The following is a 26,760-nucleotide window of genomic DNA, read 5'->3' on the forward strand; positions in this document are numbered from 1 at the left end:
GAATACACGGACACACACACACACAGAATACAAACACACCCAGAATACAAACACACACAGAATACAAACACACACAGAATACACACACACACAGACACACAGAATACACGGACACACATACACACAGAATACACAGAATACACGGACACACAGAATACACAGAATACACAGAATACACACACACACACACAGAATACACACACACACACAGAATACACACACACAGACACACACACACACAGAATACAAACACACCCAGAATACAAACACACACAGAATACAAACACACACAGAATACACACACACACACACACAGAATACACACACACAGAATACACAGAATACACACACACAGAATACACAGAATACACGGACACACAGAATACACAGAATACACAGAATACACACACACACAGAATACACACACACACACAGAATACACACACACACAGACACACAGAATACACGGACACACATACACACAGAATACACAGAATACACGGACACACAGAATACACAGAATACACATACACACAGAATACACATACACACAGAATACACAGACACACACACAGAATACACACACACAGAATACAAACACACACAGAATACAAACACACACAGAATACACAGAATACACACACACACACACAGAATACACACACACAGAATACACAGAATACACGGACACACAGAATACACAGAATACACACAGAATACACAGAATATACACACACACACAGAATATACACACACACACAGAATACACACACACACAGAATACACACACACACAGAATACACACACACAGAATACACACACAATACACACACAATACACACAGAATACACACAGAATACATACACACAGAATACATACACACAGAATACACACAGAATACACACACACACACACAGAATACACACACACACACAGAATACACACAGAATACACACACAGAATACACGGACACACACACAGAATACACAGAATACACACACACACAGAATACACAGAATACACACACAGACACACACACAATACACACACACAGAATACACACAAAATACACACACACAGAAAACACGGACACACACACACAGAATACACACACACAGAATACACACAGAATACACACACACACAGAATACACAGAATACACAGAATACACACACACACAGAATACACAGAATACACACACACACACAATACACACACACAATACACACACAGAATACACACACAATACACACACAATACACACAGAATGCACACAGAATACACACACACACAGAATACACACAGAATACACACACACAGAATACACACACACACACACAGAATACACACACACACACAGAATACACACACACAGAATACACACACACAGAATACACAGACATACACACAGAATACACACACACAGAATACACACACACACACACAGAATACACAGACTACACAGACATACACACAGAATATACACACAGAATACACAAACACACACACAGAATACACACACACAGAATACACAAACACACACAGAATACACACACAGAACATATAGACACACATAGAATACACACACACAGAACATATAGACACACATAGAATACACACACAGAATACACAGACACACAGAATACACACACAAAATACACAGACACACAGAATACACACACACAAAATACACAGACACACACACAATACACAGACACACACAATAGACACACACACACAGAATACACAGACACACAGAATACACAGACACACACACAATACACAGACACACACACAATACACAGACACACAATACATGGACACACAGAATACATACACACAATACACAGACACACACACAATACACGGACACACACACAATACACAGACACACACAATACACAGACACACACACAATACACAGACACACACAATACACAGACACACACAATACACAGACACACACAGACACACACACAATACACAGACACACAATACACGGACACACAGAAGCAGCAAGTTAAGGAGTCTCGTCTCACCTCCTGTCCTGTAGACACGTCACATGCTGTGTAGACCGTCCCTGATGCACTGCACACAAAAAAACAATATACCCCATGCAGCTTACACAGACGGTTGGGTCAGGTGCTATTAGCGAGCACTTATACAACTATTCAACAATGTTTTATCTTTCCAGATAAGGTCCACTGAGCTCTGTAGCTTTTTTAGAACTGACCCGGCTATCACAAATGATAGCTCAACAAATTGGCTGATATCATCGTCACCATCACGTGCAAATTCATAGCAGTGGCCAAATACTCTAGACGCGTGGTGACGTCGATTCCAAATGTGGATGGAAAGGCGGGAGGACCCGGATAAAAATCCACGCGGCCACGGGGAGAGAGACGCAAATGACAAATATACAGCAGCAGAAACAGCAGGCGCCTTCGGGGTCGGGATCCAACCCACGACCTCCCGCGTGCCAGGCGAGGTAGTTGACATCTCATAGCCACCGTGCCTATTAAGGGCGGGGGGGGGGGGGGGGCGGGTTGGGGGGGCTGAGCACCACACCCGGCCACCTTTGTCTCCCCTATTCCTCATAATAATTAATGTATGCACGTCGCACCCGGTACTCATTTCAGGCCGAGTCAACCTAGGGAAGCCCCAGAACCGGGCCTATTGTAAACGGGATAGGAATAGGGGTTATGGAAAAGGGGATAGGGGGGTGGTAGGGGATAGGGGGTGGTAGGGGATAAGGGTTATAGAAAAGGGGATAGGGGGGCGATAGGGGATAGGGGCTATTGTAGAGGGGATAGGGGGTGGTAGGGGATGGGGGGTAGTGGGGGTAGGGGCTATTGTAGAGGGGATAGGGGGTAGTAGGGGATAGGGGGTGATCGGGGATGGGGGGTAGTGGGGGTAGGGGCTATTGTAGAGGGGATAGGGGGTAGTAGGGGATAGGGGGTGGTAGGGGATAGGGGGTGGTCGGGGATGGGGGGTAGTGGGGGTAGGGGCTATTGTAGAGGGGATAGGGGGTAGTAGGGGATAGGGGGTAGTAGGGGATAGGGGGTGGTAGGGGATGGGGGGTACGAGGGGGTAGTAGGGGATAGGGGGTGGTAGGGGATGGGGGGTAGTGGGGGTAGGGGCTATTGTAGAGGGGATAGGGGGGTGGTAGGGGCTAGGGGGTAGTAGGGGATGGGGGGTGGTAGGGGATGGGGGGTACGAGGGGGTAGTGGGGGTAGGGGCTATTGTAGAGGGGATAGGGGGTAGTAGGGGCTAGGGGGTGGTAGGGGATGGGGGGTACGAGGGGGTAGAGGGGATAGGGGGTAGTAGGGGCTAGGGGGTAGTAGGGGCTAGGGGGGTGGTAGGGGATAGGGGGGTATGAGGGGGTAGTGGGGGTAGGGGCTATTGTAGAGGGGATAGAGGGGTGGTAGGGGATAGGGGGTAGTAGGGGCTAGGGGGTAGTAGGGGCTAGGGGGGTGGTAGGGGATAGGGGGGTACGAGGGGGTAGTGGGGGTTGTTTACTGACCCCTGTCCGATCTTCTCGAACCGTGCGTACTTCTTCTTGGGGTCCCCGACGCTCACTATGCTGCCTGTGCACACACAGAGATCACACACAGCACACAGACATCACACACAGCACACACAAACATCACACACACAAACATCACACACAGCACACACAGCACACACAGCACACACAAACACCACACACACAAACATCACACACAGCACACACAAACACCACACACACAAACATCACACACAGCACACACAGCACACACAAACATCACACACACAAACATCACACACACAAACATCACACACACAAACATCACACACACAAACATCACACACACAAACATCACACACACAAACATCACACACACAAACATCACACACACAAACATCACACACACAAACATCACACACACAAACATCACACACACAAACATCACACACACAAACATCACACACACAAACACCACACACACAAACATCACACACACAAACATCACACACACAAACACCACACACACAAACACCACACACACAAACATCACACACACAAACATCACACACAGCACACACAAACATCACACACACAAACATCACACACACAAACATCACACACAGCACACACAAACATCACACACAGCACACAGCACACACACAAACATCACACACAGCACACACAAACATCACACACAACATACACACACAGCACACAGACACATCACGCACAGCACACAGACACACAGCACACACAAACATCACACACAGCACACAGATATACACACGCAGCACACAGCACACACACAAACATCACACACAGCACAAAGACATACAGACATGCACACACAGCACACAGACATGCACAGACATCACACACAGCACACACAAACATCACACGCAGCACACAGACACACAGACACACACATCACACGTACCACACAGCACACACAAACAGCACACAGACACACACACAGACAACACACAGCACACAGACACACACAAACAGCACACACAATCATCACAGAATCATCGCACAGACACACACACGCCCATCACACGTACCACACAGCACACACAAACAGCACACAGACACACACACAACACAGAGCACACAGACACGCACGCACAAACAGCACACACAATCATCACAGAATCATCACAGCACACAGCACACGGACCACATACACACCACACGCAAACCACACACACACCACACCACACCCCGTATAGCCTGAACAGACTGTTGGGGCAAGTGCTGTTAGCGAGCACCTATGAAGGTTGGCACGGTGCATGAGGGCGTGGGTGGCCAACACCACGCCCGGCCGCCTTTGTCTCCCTAGTGGCGATGTTTACTACACACTGCACCAGGTACCCATTTGAGGTGGTGGTGGTGGTGCAGCGTGGTGGTGGTGCCGTGCGTGGTGGTGGTGGTGGTGGTGCAGCGTGGTGGTGGTGCTGGTGGTGGTGGTGCAACGTGGTGGTGGTGCTGGTGGTGCTGGTGGTGGTGGTGGTGCAACGTGGTGGTGGTGCTGGTGGTGGTGCTGGTGGTGGTGCCGTACGAAGCTTCTCCAGGATCTCGTCGTCCGACATCTTGGCCTTCTTCTTGCTCTTGTCAGCCGCGCCGCCGCCGTCGGGCCCCGGCTTGTCGGGGGTCCCCTTGTGGGGGGTCCCCGAGCCGGGCTCCCCGCCGTGGTGGGCCGGGGGCCCCCCCGGGGACGGGGCCCCGCCTCCGACGCCGACGCCGTCCTTGGCCGGCTGTGGTGGCCGCAGGGGCTCGATGATGGAGCGCGTGTACATCTGCACACGCGGGCGAAGGGGAGAAACACTCGATCCCCACCCCACACACCCCGTGCAGAGGGGGACGGGCGGAGCCCACCCTCTGCCGCCCCCGCGTCTCGGTCGGTCAACCCACGGCGCTTCCTCCTGCGCCTGAGCCCGGCGCCCGCGGCCGGCCCCCCCCGGTCCCGTGACCTCCCGCCAGAAAGCCTCCGGCGCTTCACGCGGCCTCGAAGTGCACCTGGCCTGGCGCGGCGCGGCGCGGCTTGCGTGCGAGACGTACGGACTTGGTGTGCTCCGGCCTTGGGGCGACGATCGGAGGAGGCGAGGCGTCGTCGTCGTCGTCGTCGTCGTCGTCCTCCTCGGCCTCCGCACACCCCGCGTCCACCTTCGTCACCTGCGCCACAGACCAGAGGTTCCCCGGGTAGCCCCGACAGACTGTCGGGGGCAAGTGCCTCCTAGCGAGCAGCGCCGATGAAGGCCGGCGCGGTGCACGGGGGGGCTTGGGGGCGGCCACCTTCGTCTCCCGCTCCCTCCCCAGCGACGACATTTGCTGCGCTGCGCGCGCAGGCACTCGTTTCGGGCCGAGGCGACCTAGGGGAGGCCCAGGACCGGTTCCGATAATCGCCATCGCACCGGTGGTGCTGGTGGTGGTGGTGGTCGTGGTGGCGGTGGCCGTGAGCGGGGATGGAACTCGGGTCGCGGCCAGGTTCGAAGGGGCGGCGTAGCGCTCACCGCCAGCCGCCGCTCGCCGCACAGAGAGAGTCGCGCGTGCACGCGGGAGCCACGGCGACGATAATCTTGCCGACGACGATGACGATGATGACGATGATGACGATGATGACGATGATGATGACGACGACACGCAGCGTCGTCCCGGTCAGTACAAGCGACCCCTCGCCTTCTCACAAACGCCGAGAGCCCACGGACAGACAGCGCTGGTCGCTGGTGTGCCGGCGCTACTTGCAATCGCCCAAGCTCTGCAGGCCTCTACGTATGAAGACGTTTACAGCCAACGGATGGATGTTCATACACTATGCGAGTAGCATAGTGGCGGTTGTAATGCTGCCGCCGCTGCTGATGATGGTGGTGATGACGCCGATGATGATGATGATGATGATTTTAGAGCTGTAGCAGCTGCTGATGATGATGATAATGATGATTTTAGAGCTGTAGCAGCTGCTGATGATGATTTCTCGCCAATGACGGTAAGAGCCTCCCTCACCTGTGCGGTTCCTGTGTAAGCTTCAACTTTATCTGCGAAATAAAAACGAAAAACCAGATGTCATTCACGCGTCCGAACGTTCTTACAAACCACCATCACCACCGGCAGGACTGCCACCGTCACCGCTATCAAGGCAAAGACCCCCCGTGTATCCTTAACAGTGGCGATGTTTGCCACACGCCGCTACACCAGGCGCTCGTTTTGAGGCCGAGCCGAACTAGGGGAGGAGGCCCAGGACCGGTCGAGACCATCGCTATCCCTGGTGTTGGTGGTGGCCGTGAGCGGGGATCGAACTCGGGTGCCTGCCGAGTTCGTAGCACGGAACAGTGCTAACCGCTGCACCACTGCTCCTCATTGTCACCACGATAACCACCACCACTGCTAGTGTCACCACAATAACCACCACTGTCACCACTGTCACCACAATAACCACCACCACCACGGGCACCACTATAACAACCACCACTGCTAGTGTCACCACAATAACCACCACCACCACTGTCACCACTATAACCACCACCATCACCACTATAACCACCACCACCACCACCACGGGCACCACTATAACCACCACCATCACTGCTAGTGTCACCACTATAACCACCACCACTGTCACCACAATAACCACCACCACTGTCACCACAATAACCACCACCACTGTCACCACAATAACCACCACCACTGCTAGTGTCACCACTATAACCACCACCACTGCTAGTGTCACCACTATAACCACCACCACTGCTAGTGTCACCACTATAACCACCACCACTGTCACCACAATAACCACCACCACTGCTAGTGTCACCACAATAACCACCACCAACACCACCACCAGGACTGCCACGGCAAAGCACCACAACGCTCCCAGCCTTGCCTCGACCACCAACTCGAGAGGCTCAACAACACGCACGCACGCACGCAACAAAGGTGGCGGCCGCTTCTCAAACGTGAAGGATGAAGACTCCGCTCCTCTGCGTGCACGGTGACACGAGACCCACCCCCCCCGCCGCCATCACCGCCTCACTGGCGCCGCACTCCCAGCCTTGCCCCGACCACTAAAACCCGCGGGCGTGTGTGGGGGCACGACGGGATGGGGGGGATGCCCGCTCACCCAGCACGGGCGTGAAGCTCATGTACTTCTGGTTGACGCTCTCCTTCGAGTCGTAGAACTTGAGCACGTCCAGCACCGCCTGCGGGTTCTTCTTCTGCTCCGACTTGCTGATGTTGGACGTCGACAGGAGACGCAGCCACTGCTCGGGCATCCCCTGCTCCCCGCAGACGCACGCGCGGGCACGCACGTGTACAGGCGGGCACGCACGTGTACAGGCGGGCACGCACGTGTGTACAGGCGGGCACGCACACGTGTACAGGCGGGCACGCACGTGTACAGGCGGGCACGCACGTGTACAGGCGGGCACGCACACATGTACAGGCGGGCACGCACACGTACAGGCGGGCACGCACGTGTACAGGCGGGCACGCACACGTGTACAGGCGCAGACGCACGCACGGGCACGCACGTGTACAGGCGCATGTACGGGCACGCAGATGTACAGGCACGTACATCTGCAGGCACCTGCATCTGCAGGCGCGTGCATGCACGCACGAGTAGAGGCACGGACATACACGTGAGTACAGGCGGACACAGGCACGCGCACACCGCATACAGGCGTGCACGCACAGCCACGAGTGTACACATGCAGGCACGCACGTGTACATGCATGTGTACACGCGCACGTAGAACATGGTGGTGGTGAGAGTTGTGGTGGTGGTAAGGGTGGTGTGGTGATAAGCGTGGTGTAGGTGAGAGTTGTGGGGATCGTGTTGGTGGTAAACGTGGTGGTGGTGGTGGAGCGGCTGGTGGTGGTGGCGGCGAGTGCGGTGGTGGAGGTGAGCGTGGTGGGCGTGGCGAGGGTGGTGAGCGTGGTGTTGAGCATGGTGGTGGTGAGTGTGGTAGTGGCCAGCGTGGAGGTGGTGAGCACGGTGGTGGTGAGTGCGGTAGTGGTGAGCGTGGAGGTGGTGAGCGTGGAGGTGGTGAGCGTGGAGGTGGTGAGCGTGGAGGTGGTGAGCGTGGAGGTGGTGAGCGTGGAGGTGGTGAGCGTGGAGGTGGTGAGCGTGGAGGTGGTGAGCGTGGAGGTGGTGAGTGCGGTAGTGGTGAGCGTGGAGGTGGTGAGCGTGGAGGTGGTGAGCGTGGAGGTGGTGAGCGTGGAGGTGGTGAGCACGGTGGTGGTGAGCGTGGAGGTGGTGAGCGTGGAGGTGGTGAGCGTGGAGGTGGTGAGCGTGGAGGTGGTGAGCGATTACCGTGAACTCCCCCGTGACGGCATCGAAGCCGACGTGCACCGTGTGCTCAAAGTCGGAGGGCAGTGAAATCTCGGGGCGCTCCTTCTCCTTCTTCTTGTTGGCTACGCACACACACACACACAGCGTTACACACACACACAGCGTTACACACACACAGCGTTACACACACACACAGCGTTACACACACACACAGCGTTACACACACACACAGCGTTACACACACACACAGCGTTACACACACACAGCGTTACACACACACACAGCGTTACACACACACACAGCGTTACACACACACAGCGTTACACACACACAGCGTTACACACACACAGCGTTACACACACACACACAGCGTTACACACACACACAGCGTTACACACACACACAGCGTTACACACACACACACACAGCGTTACACACACACACAGCGTTACACACACACACAGCGTTACACACACACAGCGTTACACACACACAGCGTTACACACACACAGCGTTACACACACACACAGCGTTACACACACACACACAGCGTTACACACACACACACAGCGTTACACACACACACAGCGTTACACACAGCGTTACACACACACACACACACAGCGTTACACACAGCGTTACACACACACACACAGCGTTACACACAGCGTTACACACACACACACAGCGTTACACACACAGCGTTACACACACACACAGCGTTACACACACACACAGCGTTACACACACACACACCGTTACACACACACACACAGCGTTACACACACACAGCGTTACACACACACAGCGTTACACACACACACACCGTTACACACACAGCGTTACACACACAGCGTTACACACAGCGTTACACACACAGCGTTACACACAGCGTTACACACACAGCGTTACACACACAGCGTTACACACACACACACCGTTACACACACACACACCATTACACACACACACACCATTACACACACACAGCGTTACACACACACACACCGTTACACACACACCGTTACACACACACACACACAGCGTTACACACACACCGTTACACACACACAGCGTTACACACACACCGTTACACACACACAGCGTTACACACACAGCTTTACACACACACACACCGTTACACACACACAGCGTTACACACACACAGCGTTACACACACACCGTTACACACACACACCGTTACACACACACACAGCGTTACACACACACACAGCGTTACACACACACACAGCGTTACACACACAGCGTTACACACACAGCGTTACACACACACACCGTTACACACACACGTTACACACACAGCGTTACACACACACACCGTTACACACACAGCGTTACACACACACAGCGTTACACACACACACCGTTACACACACACCGTTACACACACACACCGTTACACACACACACACCGTTACACACACACAGCGTTACACACACACACACACACCGTTACACCCCCCCCCCCCCCCACTCCCCACTCACGCCGGTCCCCGAAGATGGAGCCCAGGACACGCGATTTGGACTTCTTCTCGTCGGGGGGCGCCGAGGGCAGTGGCTTGGAGCCGTGGTGCGGTGCGGGAGACTCCTTGCTGCCCATGATGGTGCTCGTCATGCGCATCGGCGGCGCCGGCGGCTTGTCCTCCGCCTCGCCGTTGTCCGACATCCTTCACACGCGCCTGCATGGGCACGCGGGGGCGTGTGTGTGTGTGCGTGTGTGTGTGCGTGTGTGTGTGTGTGCGTGTGTGCGTGTGTACGTGTGTGTGTGTGTACCACACACAGGCACAGAGGCAAAGATTCCCCCCCAACTGTGTTAGCTGCCTGCGAGGAGCACCGATGAAGGCCGACGCGCACTCGCACTGTGACAGACGAAACAAAGACAAAGATCCCCCGTGTAGCCTGAACAGACTGTTGGGGCAAGTGCTGTCAGCGAGCAGCACCTATGAAGGCCGGAACGGACAGACACACACACACATACACACACACAGTGACAAAAACAACCGCCATTCGCCACTAAGTGGCGGTGACGTCACCACGACGCTTGTGCCAGGCTATGTGCACCCTGAGGCCACGTGAAGTGTCGAACGCCCGCTGGCAGGTCACGGGGCAGACCCAGGTGCCACGGGTCGACTGACTGAGATGACTGGCTGATGCACCACCTGTGCCCCCTACTGTGCCAACCCACTGTGCTTTAGCCACCCGGCGCTCCGCTCGTTGTTGTGAGCGCCGCTCCTCCGCCCTCCGTTGTTGTTGGAGGGCGACTGCCTCCAACTGCCCAGACGCATCCTTCACGAGCCTCCTCCACAGAGGCCGATCTTGACACCGCTGGTACCAGTCATCGGCAAGTCCACTCAGCTCCACGTCCTCCTGTACCACATCACTCCATCTCTTCTCTAGCCCATGCCGCGCCCGCTTAGCCCCCTCAATCCGGCCGAACAAAAGCTGTTTCGGCATGCGGTGGCTGGGCATGCGGGCTACATGACCCAACCAACGCAGCCTTCCCCGCCGGAGGAGCTCACCGATGGGACCTTGCCCAGATCTTGAGCTCCTCACACAATCCCGTCTGGTTAAACCCAGGATGGATAGTAGGCAGGCCAGCCTAAATGTTTCTAACTGGCAAAGATGTTCCATTAGGGGGGTCCACGTTTCGCAAGCGTAGAGAAGGGAAGGAATGACCGTGGCCGAGAAGACCTGAAGCTTAGTGCGGAGCGACAGACCAGGTAGCTTCCACACAGCGTTACGCAACTGATGAAAGATATTGCCGCTCGACTGATTCGGAGTGAGACCTCTGCTGTTAAACTGGAGCCAGTCATAAGCACACTGCCCAGGTATGGGAAACTCTCCACTCTCTCCACAACTGCCCCATCACCGATTGGGAGTTGTGGGGGTGGAGTGTCCGATGGTACAAAATACCCAGGCAGGTGCTTAGTTTTGGTGGGGCTGATGGTAAAGCCCCACCTCTTAGTGACACACTCCAGTCTCAGCAGCAGCGTCTCCAACTCCTCCTCTGAATGAGCAGCTATTACCAAATCATCTGCATACATAACGTGGTTGAGCAATAGGGAGCCATCCCTTGACCGCACCCGAGCATCGATCAACCTCCCATTATATCTGTACCATATGGAGATTCCCCCGGTACAGCTATTGAAGGCTTCACAAACTACGTGGTCAAAATAGATGTTAAATAATGTGGGAGCCAGAGGACATCCCTGTCGCACCCCAAGGTGTACAGGGAATGGCTCTGACTCCCGGTCACGTAGTTTTACCCGGGCCCGCTCACCATCATGAAGGTCCTTAATGATCATGAGCAGAGGGTCAGGTACTCCAAAAGCACGAAGAACAACCCAGAGCCCAGGCCTACTGATGGTATCATAGGCCTTGACCAGGTCAATAAAGCAGAGATGTAGGTCTTGTTGGAATTCCCTACACCTCTGCTGTAGCAGACGGACAGAAAATATGGCATCTGTGCAGGACCGCCCTTTCCTGAAACCGCATTGGGGCTCCGCAAGCCTCTCCTCAGCGTGCCTGGCAAGGCGATGTTGAATAATCCTTGCCAGGACCTTTCCCGGCACACTGAGGAGTGAGATGCCCCTGTAGTTGTTACAGTCTGTGCGGTCCCCCTTCTTAAAAAGGGGGACCACCAGGGCATCCTTCCAATCCTTGCGAATCCGTCCAGTGGTCCAGACTGTTGTTATGATGTCATATTGGGAGTCTGTGCACAAACGCCACCCTCCCTCAGCATTTCGCTTGGGAGATCATCTCTGCCCGCTGCCTTTCCTGGTCTCAGACTCCGGATCGCCTTCAGTACTTCCTCAACAGATGGCACCTCAGCCAGCCACTCACAGGGGGTGAATTCTTCCAATATTTGAGGCACTGCAGCCTCAGCAGGGTCATCCTCACTTTGTGCCACGATGTTTTCCTGGCTGAGGGATTTTCCCTCCCCCAGGACCTCACAGAAATGCTCAGCAAATCTGCAAACCTGTTCCTGGGGGTCGGAGATTGGGTCACCGTTTTTTCCCCTAATGATGGTAATAGGTGTGGCGCTGCAGATTACTTTTTTGATGGAGTTAAATAGAGATTTGTGATCACGGGCCACTGAGGCAGACTCCATCTCCTCAGCAACCCGCGACCACCACCCATCCTTGCAGCGCCTCACGGCTCTCCGAACCTCCGAGCGAAGGCTACGGTAAGCCTCCTCATTCTCTGCCGTGGGATTCTGTAGCCGATGACAGTGGGCCTGTCGCTTTTTCTCAACCATCTTGAACACCTCCTCTGTCAACCAGGGTCTCTGGGGAGGTCTGGACCGCGTACCCAAAGCAGCCATTGCAGCTGCATGAGTCACAGTCCTAAACCTCGCCCATTTACCCTCGACGTCAGGAGGAGTCGGGGACGATGCCAATCCCAGCCGCAAGCGATGATGAAATTCTCGCTTGCAACTTTCATCAGATAACTGAGACCAGGCCACTTTAGGTTGGAATGGGGTCCTGGGTCTACACCCACCACCGGAGTGGAAGAATGGCAGGCGCATCTTACAGATGACTAGTCGATGGTCAGAGGGCAGATCAGCTCCACGGTAGGTCCTGGTGTCAAGGACATGGGCTCGCATCCGCTGGCCCGTCACTATGTAGTCCAGCAGATGTTCTTGCTTGGACCCGGCATGCATCCATGATGTTGCGCCGATGCCGGAACAGCGTGTTGGTAATTATAAGCCCATGGGCTGTACAAAAATCTAGCAGCTTCCTACCGTTGTTATTGAGCTGATCTGGCCCATGCCCTCCAATCCATCCAGACCAGGTGCCAGTATCATGACCAACTCGGGCATTGAAGTCACCCAACATGATGACTCTATCCCGAGGGGCCACTTTAGCCAGCACCTGTGACAGGAGGTCATAGAAGGCATCTGACTCATCGGCTTTGCCTGCATCCCTCCACGGATGTTCATCTTCGGTGGGGGCATAAGTAACCACGACCACCATTCCTCGCCTCCGGTTGATGGGAAGGCGAGCCCAAAGTAGCCTGGGGCTTACAGCTTCCCACACCTCACCGCCACGCTCCCACGCCCCCTTCATTCTTTTGTTCAAAAGAAGAGCCACACCCTGTTGTTTGGCAGTCTGCTGCCCCGAGTAGAGGACTGCCCACCCCTCATGGTGGCAGGAGCCAGAGCCGGTCCACCGGACCTCCTGAATGCCACATAGATCCAGGCGGGACCGGTCCAGCTCCCGACAGAGGTGTGGCAGCTTCTCCTCCGCAGTGAGCGTTCGAACATTCCACGTGGCCACCCGTAGTGGTTTTTCGTTGTTTCTGGAGGAGCCCCGAGGGTAGATATTCAATCTCCTGGCTCCGTCCAGAGCCCCCGTTAAGCCCCTGTGGTAGACACATATGCCATGAGTGACAGACACACACAGTGACAGACACACACACGGTAACAGCCACACACACAGTGACACACACACACACAGTGACACACAAACACACGGTGACAGACACACACACGGTGACAGACACACACACACGGTGACACACACACACACGGTGACACACACACACACGGTGACACACACACAGTGACACACACACAGTGACAGACACACAAGGTGACAGACACACACACACGGTGACAGACACACACTCAGTGACAGACACACACACAGTGACAGACACACACACACACAGTGACAGACACACACACACACAGTGACAGACACACACACACGGTGACACACACGCAACAACGTTCCCTAGACGTCGCCTCTTGTACACACGCCGCATTAAGGCCACGGGGCGACGCTGTTTTGTGCGCCACCAGAACTGGCACCACTGGCTTGGCAGCACTGACACCACTGACACCACTGACACCACTGACACCACTGGCACCACTGGCACCACTGGCACCACTGGCACCACTGACACCACTGACACCGCTGACACCACTGGCACCGCTGACACCACTGGCACCGCTGACACCACTGGCACCGCTGACACGACCCGCCGCGTGTACAGTGCGTACAGTGCGCCGGGGAGGGGGCGGGAGGTGACGGACACGGTGGGTGCCGTTCAAACCGGTTCGCCTGCCACTTTCACCGCGGTGCCCTGGGGGGGGGGGCGGCAGTGACGGAACCGCATGCCTCGAATGCCACCACGACCACCCTCCCCAGCTCCAAGTACGGAATAAACAGCCTCGTTCATCCCGGCACACCGCGCAGCGTCGCTCCTCCTCGCTTTGGCATTTGCTCCTCCTCGAACACACTGGCCGTGACCCACCGTCAACTCACTCGCTCGCCCACTCGCCCGCTCAACCATTCGCTCGCACGCTCAACCATTAGCTCGCCCGCTCAACCATTCGCTCGCCCGCTCAACCATTCGCTCGCCCGCTCAACCATTCGCTCGCCCGCTCAACCATTCGCTCGCCCGCTCAACCATTCGCTCGCCCGCTCAACCATTCGCTCGCCCGCTCAACCATTCGCTCGCCCGCTCAACCATTCACTCGCACGCTCAACCATTCACTCGCACGCTCAACCATTCGCTCGCACGCTCAACCCATTCGCTCGCCCGCTCAACCCATTCGCTCGCACGCTCAACCCATTCGCTCGCACGCTCAACCCATTCGCTCGCACGCTCAACCCATTCGCTCGCCCGCTCAACCATTCACTCGCCCGCTCAACCATTCACTCGCCCGCTCAACCATTCACTCGCCCGCTCAACCATTCACTCGCACGCTCAACCATTCACTCGCACGCTCAACCATTCACTCGCCCGCTCAACCATTCACTCGCACGCTCAACCATTCACTCGCACGCTCAACCATTCACTCGCACGCTCAACCATTCACTCGCCCGATCAACCATTCACTCGATCACTCAACCATTCACTCGATCACTCAACCATTCACTCGCCCACCCACACACTTACCCAGACAACTCATTCATTCACCCACCCACACACTCATTCATTCGTTCACCCACTCACTCACCCACACACTCACTCACACACCCACCCACTCACCACCAGCGTAGCCATCAACTCACCCGCTCAATCACTCACCCGCTTACTCATTCAATCACTCACCCACTCACACCCACATCGCGTCACTGTGGCCACTTGGGCCATATAGCAAACCCAGAGACACACAGAGTTGCATATACACACAGAGACCCACTGAGATACTCAAGAGACCCATTGAAATGCATAGACACGCAGACAAATTGAGATGCAGAGGACCCATAGATATACAGAGATGCATAGACACGCATAGAAACCCATTGAGATGCATAGAGACCCATTGAGATGCATAGAGCCACAGGTGTACATTAAAGACACAAGCAGCCCACACTTCGGACCATACAGTAAACCCAGAGACAACGAGCGATACACATCGAGACCCAGAGACCCATAGAGACCAATAGAGATGCATAGAGACTCACCAGTGGAAGAGTTCTGAGTTTTATAACGAACAGTGGTGAGTGGGTGAGTGAGATGGTTTGTGGGTGGGTAAGTGGGTCAGTGAATGATTAGGTGAATGAGCGGGTGGGTCTCTTTGCGAGTCTTTGGGCCCCGTGTGAATCTATGGGTCTCTATGTGAGTCTGTGGCTCTCTGCGCGAGTCTGTGGCTCTTTGCGTGAGTCTGTGGTTCTGTGTGTGAGTCTGTGGCTCTGTGTGGAGAGTCTGTGGCTCTGTGTGTGAGTCTGTGGCTCTGTGTGAGTCTGTGGCTCTGTGCGAGTCTGTGGCTCTGTGCGAGTCTGTGGCTCTGTGCGAGTCTGTGTCTCTATGCACGAGTCTGTGGCTCTCTGCGCAAGTCTGTGGCTGTATGTGAGTCTGTGGCTGTGTGTGAGTCTGTGGCTCTCTACGTGAGTCTGTGTCTCTATGCGCGAGTCTGTGGCTCTCTGCGCAAGTCTGTGGCTCTATGTGAGTCTGTGGCTCTGTGTGTGAGTCTGTGGCTCTCTGCGTGAGTCTTTGGCTCTCTGCGTGAGTCTGTGGCTCTGCGTGAGTCTGTGGCTCTCTGCGTGAGCCTGTGTCTCTATGCGAGTCTGTGTCTCTCTGCGTGAGTCTGTCTCTCTGTGAGTCTGTGGCTCTCTGCGTGAGTCTGTGGCTCTCTGCGTGAGTCTGTGGCACTCTGCGTGAGTCTGTGGCTCTCTGCGTGAGTCTGTGGCTCTCTGCGTGAGTCTGTGGCTCTCTGCGTGAGTCTGTGGCTCTCTGCGTGAGTCTGTGGCTCTCTGCGAGTCTGTGGCTCTCTGTGCGAGTCTGTGGTTCTCTGTGCGAGTCTGTGGCTCTCTGTGCGAGTCTGTGGCTCTCTGCGCGAGTCTGTGGCTCTCTGCGCGAGTCTGTGGCTCTCTGCGCGAGTCTGTGGCTCTGTGCGTGAGTCTGTGGCTCTCTGCGTGAGTCTGTGGCTCTGCGTGAGTCTGTGGCTCTCTGTGAGTCTGTGGCTCTCTGCGTGAGTCTGTGACTCTCTGCGTGAGTCTGTGGCTCTCTGAGTTTGTGGCTCTGCGTGAGTCTGTGGCTCTCTGTGTGAGTCTGTGGCTCTGTGTGAGTCTGTGGCTCTCTGTGTGAGTCTGTGGCTCTCGACGTGAGTCTGTGGCTCTCTGTGAGTCTGTGGCTCTCTGCGTGAGTCTGTGGCTCTCTGCGTGAGTCTGTGGCTCTCTGCGTGAGTCTGTGGCTCTCTGCGCGAGTCTGTGGCTCTCTGCGCGAGTCTGTGGCTCTCTGCGCGAGTCTGTGGCTCTCTGCGCGAGTCTGTGGCTCTCTGCGCGAGTCTGTGGCTCTCTGCGCGAGTCTGTGGCTCTCTGTGAGTCTGTGGCTCTCTGTGAGTCTGTGGCTCTCTGTGAGTCTGTGGCTCTCTGCGTGAGTCTGTGGCTCTCGACGTGAGTCTGTGGCTCCGCGCAGCAGCACAGACAGGGCGGGTGTATCAAGTTTGGTTGGCCGCAGCGTGTGAACTTGTGCGTGTGTGCGCGCGACTGGTGCAAGCTGACACAGGCATACTCCACGTGCCTGCCACCACCCCCACCCCTCCGTAGCTTGACTGAGAACACTCGTTAATATACACAAAGACAAAGATCCCCCGTGTAGCCTTCAACAGACTGTTGGGGCAAGTGCTGTTAGCGTGGCACACGAGGGGGTGGGTGGCCGGCACCACGCCTGTCCGCCTTTGTCTCCCCGATGGCGATGTTTACTACACACCGCTACACCTGGTACTCATTTGAGGCTGAGTTGAGCTAGGGGAGGCCCAGGACCGCTAGCGAAACTGCGCGCTACCCGCTACACGACCGATCCCCACTACATTCCATACTGCACACACACACCCACAAAGAGACAAAGATCCCCCGTATAGCCTTAACAGACTGTAGGGGCAAGTGCTGTTAGCGAGCAGCACCTATGAAGGCCGGCACGGCACACGAGGGGGTGGGTGGCCAGCACCACGCCCAACCGCCTTTGTCTCCCCAGTGGCGATGTTTTACACACCGCACCAGGTACTCATTTGAGGCTGAGTCGACCTAGGGGAGGCCCAGGACCGGTTCATATAATCGTCACCGGTGTTTGCCCTGAGCGGGAATCGAACTCGGGACGCCGGGTTTGTAGCTCAGCTTAGAGCGAACCACTACACTACCGCTCACTAACAACAACAACCGCCATTCGCCACAAAGTGGCGGTGACGTCACCACGACGCTTGTGCCAGGCTATGTGCACCCTGAGGCCACGTGAAGTGTCGAACGCCCGCTGCAGGAGGTCACGGGGCAGACCCAGGTGCCACGGGTCGACTGACTGAGATGAGTGGCTGGTGCACCACCTGTGCCCCCTACTGTGCCCACCTGCTGTGCTTTAGCCACCCGGCGCTCCGCTCGTTATTGTGAGCGTCGCTCCTCTGCCCTCCGTTGTTGTTGAAGGGCGACTACCTCCAACTGCCCAGTAGCGTCCTTCACGAGCCTCCTCCACTGAGGCCGATCTTGACACCGCTGGTACCAGTCATCGGCAAGTCTACTCAGCTCCACGTCCTCCTGTACCACATCACTCCATCTCTTCTCTAGCCCGTGCCGCGCCCGTTTAGCCCCCTCGATCCGGCCAAACAAAAGCTGTTTAGGCCATGCGGCGGCTGGGCATGCGGGCTACATGACCGAGCTAACGCAGCCTTGCCTGCCGGAGGAGCTCACCGATGGGACTTTGCCCAGATATTTCAAGGATTTGTCAGCTCCTCACACAATCCAGCCTGGTTAAATCCAGGATGGATCGTAGGCAGGCCAGCCTAAATGTGTCTAGCTGGCAAAGATGTTCCATTAGGGGGGTCCACGTTTCGCAAGCGTAGAGAAGGGAGGGAATGACCGTGGCCGAGAAGACCTGAAGCTTAGTGCGGAGTGACAGACCAGGTAGCTTCCACACAGCGTTACGCAACCGATGAAAAGATATTGCCGCTCGACTGATTCGGAGTGAGACCTCACACACTCACACCCACACACCCTCACACACACACACCCCCACACCCTCACACACAACCTCACACACACCCACACCCACTCTCACACACCCACACACACCCACACACATCCTCACACCCACACACACCCACACACCCTCACACTCTCACACACCCTCACACTCTCACACACCCTCACACTCTCACACACCCACACTCTCACACACCCTCACACCCACACACACCCACACTCTCACACCCACACTCTCACACACCCTTACACTCTCACACACCCACACTCTTACACTCTCACACACCCACACTCTCTCACACCCCCACTCTCTCACACCCACACTCTCTCACACCCACACTCTCACACTCTCACACCCCCACACTCTCATACACCCACACTCTCACACACCCACACTCTCTCACACCCCCACTCTCTCACACCCACACTCTCTCACACCCACACTCTCACACTCTCACACCCACACTCTCACACTCTCACACCCCCACACTCTCATACACCCACACTCTCACACACCCACACTCACCCATACTCTCACACACCCACACTCACACACCCTCACACACACTCTCACACACCCTCACACACACACACCCTCACACACCCACACTCTCACACACTCACACACCCCCACACCCCCACACTCTCACACCCCCACACTATCACACCCCGCCAAGCCCCCATTGTGCCGCTAGAAATGGGTGTGGATCATCACAGCTCTCCGACAACTGCCTTCACCTAATACGGGCTCCATCGCTATCCTTACGTGCCTGGCTCACTTCACCAGACCCTGCCAGGCTCACTGCACTATCCTTACGTGCCTGGCTCACTTCACCAGACCCTGCCAGGCTCACTGCACTATCCTTACGTGCCTGGCTCACTTCACCAGGCCCTGCCAGGCTCACTGCGCTATCCTTACGTGCCTGGCTCACTTCACCAGACCCTGCCAGGCTCACTGCACTATCCTTACAAGCCTGGTTCACTTCACAGGACCCTGCCAGGCTCACTGCGCTATCCTCACGTGCCTGGCTCACTTCACCAGACCCTGCCAGGCTCACTGCACTATCCTTACGAGCCTGGCTCACTTCACCAGGCCCTGCCAGGCTCACTGCACTATCCTTACGTGCCTGGCTCACTTCACCAGACCCTGCCAGGCTCACAGCACTATCCTTACGTGCCTGGCTCACTTCACAGGACCCTGCCAGGCTCACTGCACTATCCTTACGTGCCTGGCTCACTTCACCAGGCCCTGCCAGGCTCACTGCGCTATCCTTACGTGCCTGGCTCACTTCACCAGACCCTGCCAGGCTCACTGCACTATCCTTACAAGCCTGGTTCACTTCACAGGACCCTGCCAGGCTCACTGCGCTATCCTCACGTGCCTGGCTCACTTCACCAGACCCTGCCAGGCTCACTGCACTATCCTTACGAGCCTGCATCACTTCACCAGACCCTGCCAGGCTCACTGCGCTATCCTCACGTGCCTGGCTCACTTCACCAGGCCCTGCCAGGCTCACTGCACTATCCTTACGTGCCTGGCTCACTTCACAGGACCCTGCCAGGTTCACTGCACTATCCTTATGAGTCTGGCTCACTTCACAGGACCCTGCCAGGCTCACAGCACTATCCATACGAGCCTGACTTGATGATGATGGTCTCTCTCTCTCTCTCACACACACAAACTGAATTGCTTAATTCGGATTACACCTATAACGCACCTCGCTATACCCGGTGCACTGTAGGGCATGGGCTGCAAGAAGTGGTGGCGGTGGTGCAGCAATGGACGTGAGAATCTATCGGTGTGGAGCCTTTTCTTGGCACGACCTGAGGACGTGTGCGAGTCACCTTGCCTCCCGCCACACACACACAAATCCCAACGACTCGTCGCAAATGGAATTCGTGGACAAACATCCCAATGAAGAGCAGCTGCTGCTGCTGCTGCAAAGTTGTCTTGAGACACACAGTGGGGCCTCCCTGGGTAAACTACTTTATTTATTTTATTTGAGAAAGGTAATCAAATTCCCCAGTGAGCTGCTACGTTAGAGACCTGGCCATCGCAAACGACAGCTCAACCAAGTGGCCGATCATCGTCATCATCGCGTGGAATGTTACGGCAGCAGCAGAATACTCCACAAACGCGTGACCTTGATATTAAATGTGGGGAGGGAAAAAGCGGAGGACCCGGGAAAAAAAAAACACGACCACAGGGAGAGAGTCGCAAACTCCAAACATACAACAGGCGTCAGGGTTAGGATCGAATCCACGTCCTCCTATATACCAAGCGAGGTAGTTAACATCTCCTAGCCACAATGACGATGATGATGTGAGAGAGAGACAGAGAGACACGCAAACTCAAAATACACAGCAGCAGCAGGCGTCGCCAGGGTCGGGATCGAGCCCACGACCTCCTCCATGCCAGGCGAGGTAGTCAACATCTCCTAGCCACCACGGCGCCAAATGATCATCATCATCATCAGCCAGGATCAATCCGCTGCTGAATGAAGGCCTCCCAACGCTGTGGTTTCCGCGACGTTCACCGACATCACCTTGACGCGAGCCAATAGCACCCCCCGCTCCATGTGGCGTGGTAGGCATCGTCTACTTCAGTGGCGACGTCTTCTGAACCTGGGGTTCACGCTGCACCAACTGGGGGGGTGCGAGCTGCCCTTCCCGGGGGCGCGAGACATGGCCGGATTTCTTTAGAAGGCAAATGGCACAAATCAAGCACGGGCAGTAAGAGAAGCCGTTACACAGCTGGATTATCTTTTCCGCCCGAGGACGACCGCTTGTGTTGCGATCGAAACGTCGCGATTTATTATTATTTTTTATTTAATTTTCGATTTAAAGCTTTCGTGACTGCAAGGATTCATCTTCATTGGTTCTTTCGGTAAAGTCACCACCACGTAGAATGAGAATAAAATAATAAATTGATAAAAAAATAAAATAACATAACAATAATATTCTCACGACGTTTCGGCCACAGCACAAGCGGCCTTCATCAGGTGAAGGGACGAGACTGTCTGGAGGACAGCGCTGGAGTGCCCTCCAGACAGTCTCGTCCCTTCACCTGATGAAGGTCGCTTGTGCTGTGGCCGAAACGTCGTGAGAATATCATTGCGTTATTTTTATTTTATCAATTTATTATTTTATTCTTATTTTCATTTAGTTTTACGTTTCTACCTACGTGACTTTACCGAAAGAACCAAAGAGTAAGTAACAACTACTTTGTTTCATCGATTATTACCATTGTAAAATGATCTTACGACTGAGAACCCAACGGGGTCCAGCAAGGCTGACACATCCACCACGGTGGACATTCCCGTACAGACGCAGCAGCAGCAGCGGGGAAGTTCACCACGTTTGAACACACTGGGACCCCTCGACTTGCAAACATTCGACTCACGAATATTCAGGGATACGAACAAACCTGGTCCGTATGTCCAGTTGCCTGTTCGAACCGAGAGGCGCAAGGTCAACCGCCGCGTAATAGATGGTGGTGGTGGTGGCATCTACATCTGTAGAACGTGAAGAATCAGTGGCATCTACATCTACAGAAAGCGAAGAATCAGTGGCATCTACATCTGTAGAACAAGAAGAACCAGTGGCATCTACATCTGTAGAACGTGAAGAATCAGTGGTATCTACATCTGCAGAACACAGAGAACCAGCGGCATCCACATCTGCAGAACGTGAAGAACCAGTGGCATCTACATCTGTAGAATGTGAAGAATCAGTGGCATCTACATCTACAGAAAGCGAAGAATCAGTCGCATCTACATCTGTAGAACAAGAAGAACCAGTGGCATCTACATCTGTAGAACGTGAAGAATCAGTGGTATCTACATCTGCAGAACACAGAGAACCAGCGGCATCCACATCTGCAGAACGTGAAGAACCAGTGGCATCTACATCTGTAGAACATGAAGAACCAGTGGCATCTACATCTGCAGAACGTGAAGAATCAGTGGTATCTACATCTGTAGAACATGAAGAACCAGCGGCATCTACATCTGCAGAACGTGAAGAACCAGTGGCATCTACATCTGCAGAACGTGAAGAACCAGTGGCATCTACATCTGTAGAACATGAAGAACCAGTGGCATCTACATCTGCAAAACGTGAAGAACCAGTGGCATCTACATCTGCAGAACGTGAAGAACCAGTGGCATCTACATCTGTAGAACACGAAGAACCAGTGGCATCTACATCTGTAGAACGTGAAGAATCAGTGGTATCTACATCTGTAGAACATGAAGAACCAGCGGCATCCACATCTGCAGAACGTGAAGAATCAGTGGCATCTACATCTGCAGAACGTGAAGAACCAGCGGCATCTACATCTGCAGAACGTGAAGAATCAGTGGCATCTACATCTGCAGAACGTGAAGAATCAGTGGTATCTATATCTACAGAAAGTGAAGAATCAGTGGCATCTACATCTGTAGAACATGAAGAATCAGTGGTATCTACATCTGTAGAACGTGAAGAACCAGTGGCATCTACATCTGTAGAACGTGAAGAATCAGTGGTATCTACATCTGTAGAACGTGAAGAACCAGCGGCATCTACATCTGCAGAACGTGAAGAACCAGCGGCATCTACATCTGCAGAACACAAAGAACCAGTGGTATCTACATCTACAGAACGTGAAGAACCAGTGGTATCTACATCTGCAGAACACAAAGAACCAGCGGCATCTACATCTGCAGAACACAAAGAACCAGTGGTATCTACATCTACAGAACGTGAAGAACCAGTGGTATCTACATCTGCAGAACACAAAGAACCAGTGGTATCTACATCTACAGAAAGTGAAGAACCAGCAGCATCTACATCTGCAGAACGTGAAGAACCAGCGGCATCTACATCTGCAGAACGTGAAGAATCGGTGGCATCTACATCTACAGTACGTGAAGAACCAGCGGCATCTACATCTGTAGAACGTGAAGAACCAGTGGCATCTACATCTGCAGAACGTGAAGAACCAGTGGTATCTACATCTGTACAACATGAAGAACCAGTGGCATCTACATCTGCAGAACACAAAGAACCAGCAGCATCTACATCTGCAGAACGTGAAGAACCAGTGGCATCTACATCTGTAGAACATGAAGAACCAGTGGCATCAACATCTGCAGAACGTGAAGAATCAGTGGTATCTACATCTGTAGAACATGAAGAACCAGCGGCATCTACATCTGCAGAACGTGAAGAACCAGTGGCATCTACATCTGCAGAACGTGAAGAACCAGTGGCATCTACATCTGTAGAACATGAAGAACCAGTGGCATCTACATCTGCAGAACGTGAAGAACCAGTGGCATCTACATCTGCAGAACACAAAGAACCAGTGGTATCTACATCTACAGAACGTGAAGAACCAGTGGTATCTACATCTGCAGAACACAAAGAACCAGTGGCATCTACATCTGCAGAACACAAAGAATCAGTGGTATCTACATCTGCAGAACGTGAAGAACCAGCGGCATCTACATCTGCAGAACGTGAAGAATCGGTGGCATCTACATCTACAGAACGTGAAGAACCAGCGGCATCTACATCTGTACAACATGAAGAACCAGTGGCATCTACATCTGCAGAACACAAAGAACCAGCAGCATCTACATCTGCAGAACGTGAAGAACCAGCGTCATCTACATCTGCAGAACGTGAAGAATCGGTGGCATCTACAGAACGTGAAGAACCAGCGGCATCTACATCTGTAGAACGTGAAGAACCAGTGGCATCTACATCTGCAGAACGTGAAGAACCAGTGGTATCTACATCTGTACAACATGAAGAACCAGTGGCATCTACATCTGCAGAACACAAAGAACCAGCAGCATCTACATCTGCAGAACGTGAAGAACCAGTGGCATCTACATCTGCAGAACACAAAGAACCAGCGACATCTGCAGAACGTGAAAAACCAGTGGCATCTACATCTACAGGAGATTATACAACTTTTAAAACCATTACCCATGTTTAGTGTACACGCCGTAAAACGCGTTTGCAATCGACAGGAGCAAAGTTGGACTTCCGAACAAAATGACTCATGGACACAGACCTCTGGAACCTAACTCATTCATCAGTAGAGGAGTCCCTGTACAGGAATTCTCCTGGAGAGCCAGGGTATTGCACCAGGACAACCCACGGTGGGGGAAGGGAGCTTCACAAGATTCTTGCGATCCACCAACCCTCGCATCCGCACCGCTGGATGACCACGGGCGCCGCCGTCACTGCACCAAGCGTGGTGACGACCACCACCGGCAAGTCCATGGGGCGGGACGGCGGTCGTCCGCTACGTGGCCATGAGCCAGCACCTCCGTCGTCGGTCTCTCGTCGACAAACGGCTTCTTGTGCTCCACCGTGTAGCCAGCCACCATGGGAACCTTTTTTGCCAGCATCAAAGTATGAAAAATAAGAAGAGGTTTTACCCTTTGTGGCAATAAAACAGTAGGTGTTGCAAGGAATCGTGCAAGGACACGATTCCTTTTATTGCCAGGAAGGGTAAAACCTCTTCTTATTTTTTCGTATGTGTAAACGCTCACAACGGCATCACCGGAATCTGCCAGAATTTTCCCCTCTGGCAAAATGGAATGGGGTAAAAAAAAAAAAATCGAGCGACACGGCTGGCGGATGGAGCCGGCGAGGAATCGACCACGGTGAGGAGCTCGCCTCTGCCTCCAATTCCAAATGCCTTCCGCGCAACCAACCAATGTGTACTTGTCAGGCGAAGCAAGCCACGTGGACCATCTCCTGAGCTGCCCTGCAGCACCCACAATGCACTCCTCAATGTCTGGCAATGCGAACAGCAGAGGAGCGGCGGTGGCCTGTGCAGAATATTTGGAAAAGACCCGCGCACAGGATGGACACGAGACACGGCGAAGAAGGTCGACACAAACCACTCCGGGATATTGATCAGTGGGCAACTGCTCGTTTATCTAGACAGGGGGGGACTCATCATTGATCTGTGAGTCAGAGTCCAAGGTTGGCCGACTCAACATTACCCCACTTGTCTTTAAGGCGTCTGATCAGCCTGATCATGAAGGGGCTGTTGTCCTTGCCCCCGCACTCCCGACTAGCACGGGTGGCTACGTACAGTGCGAAAGAAGTTCAACGTACACACTCCACTCACATAGCTACCATCATTACCACCACCATCACACCACTAACAAAGCTACCATCATCACCATCACCACAAACATAGCTACCATCTTCTTGGTTATTTTGGTAAAGACACGTAGAAGGGAAACAATAAAATAATTAAAAAAAAAATACCACAGCAAGAAAATATTCTTGCTGTGGTTTTTTTTATTATTTTCTTGCTGTGGTTTTCACACCTGATGATGATTGCTTGTGTTGCAGTCGAAACATCGTGATAATTGCATTGTTTTATATTTTTATTATTTTATTGTTTCCCTTTCTACGTAGCTTTACTGAAAGAACCAAGAATATGAATCCCTGCAGTCACGAAAGCTTTAAATCAAAATATAGCTACCATCATCGCCACCACCA

General features: G+C 53.9%; 1 protein-coding gene across 2 annotated transcripts in view; it reads right to left on the reverse strand.

Moving 5' to 3' along the window:
• LOC116956818 (serine/threonine-protein kinase PAK 2-like) overlaps positions 1-26,760 on the reverse strand; it is a 39,622-nt gene that overhangs the window by 8,706 nt on the left and 4,156 nt on the right. For both annotated transcript variants that reach the window (XM_076064504.1, XM_076064503.1), the window contains 8 exons: positions 10,301-10,494; positions 8,816-8,916; positions 7,626-7,779; positions 6,512-6,543; positions 5,570-5,683; positions 5,070-5,307; positions 3,524-3,587; positions 2,040-2,088 (listed from right to left, as the gene is read on the reverse strand). In XM_076064504.1, the coding sequence (XP_075920619.1) occupies positions 2,040-2,088; positions 3,524-3,587; positions 5,070-5,307; positions 5,570-5,683; positions 6,512-6,543; positions 7,626-7,779; positions 8,816-8,916; positions 10,301-10,481 (933 nt within the window). In that variant the 5' untranslated portion in view covers positions 10,482-10,494. The remainder of the gene's footprint in view (positions 1-2,039; positions 2,089-3,523; positions 3,588-5,069; positions 5,308-5,569; positions 5,684-6,511; positions 6,544-7,625; positions 7,780-8,815; positions 8,917-10,300; positions 10,495-26,760) is intronic.

Source organism: Petromyzon marinus, unplaced genomic scaffold (genome assembly GCF_048934315.1).
Source record: "Petromyzon marinus isolate PM22_M1 ecotype Great Lakes invasive population unplaced genomic scaffold, UKy_Petmar_22M1.pri1.0 PM_Scaffold_5, whole genome shotgun sequence".
Lineage (NCBI taxonomy): Eukaryota > Metazoa > Chordata > Hyperoartia > Petromyzontiformes > Petromyzontidae > Petromyzon > Petromyzon marinus.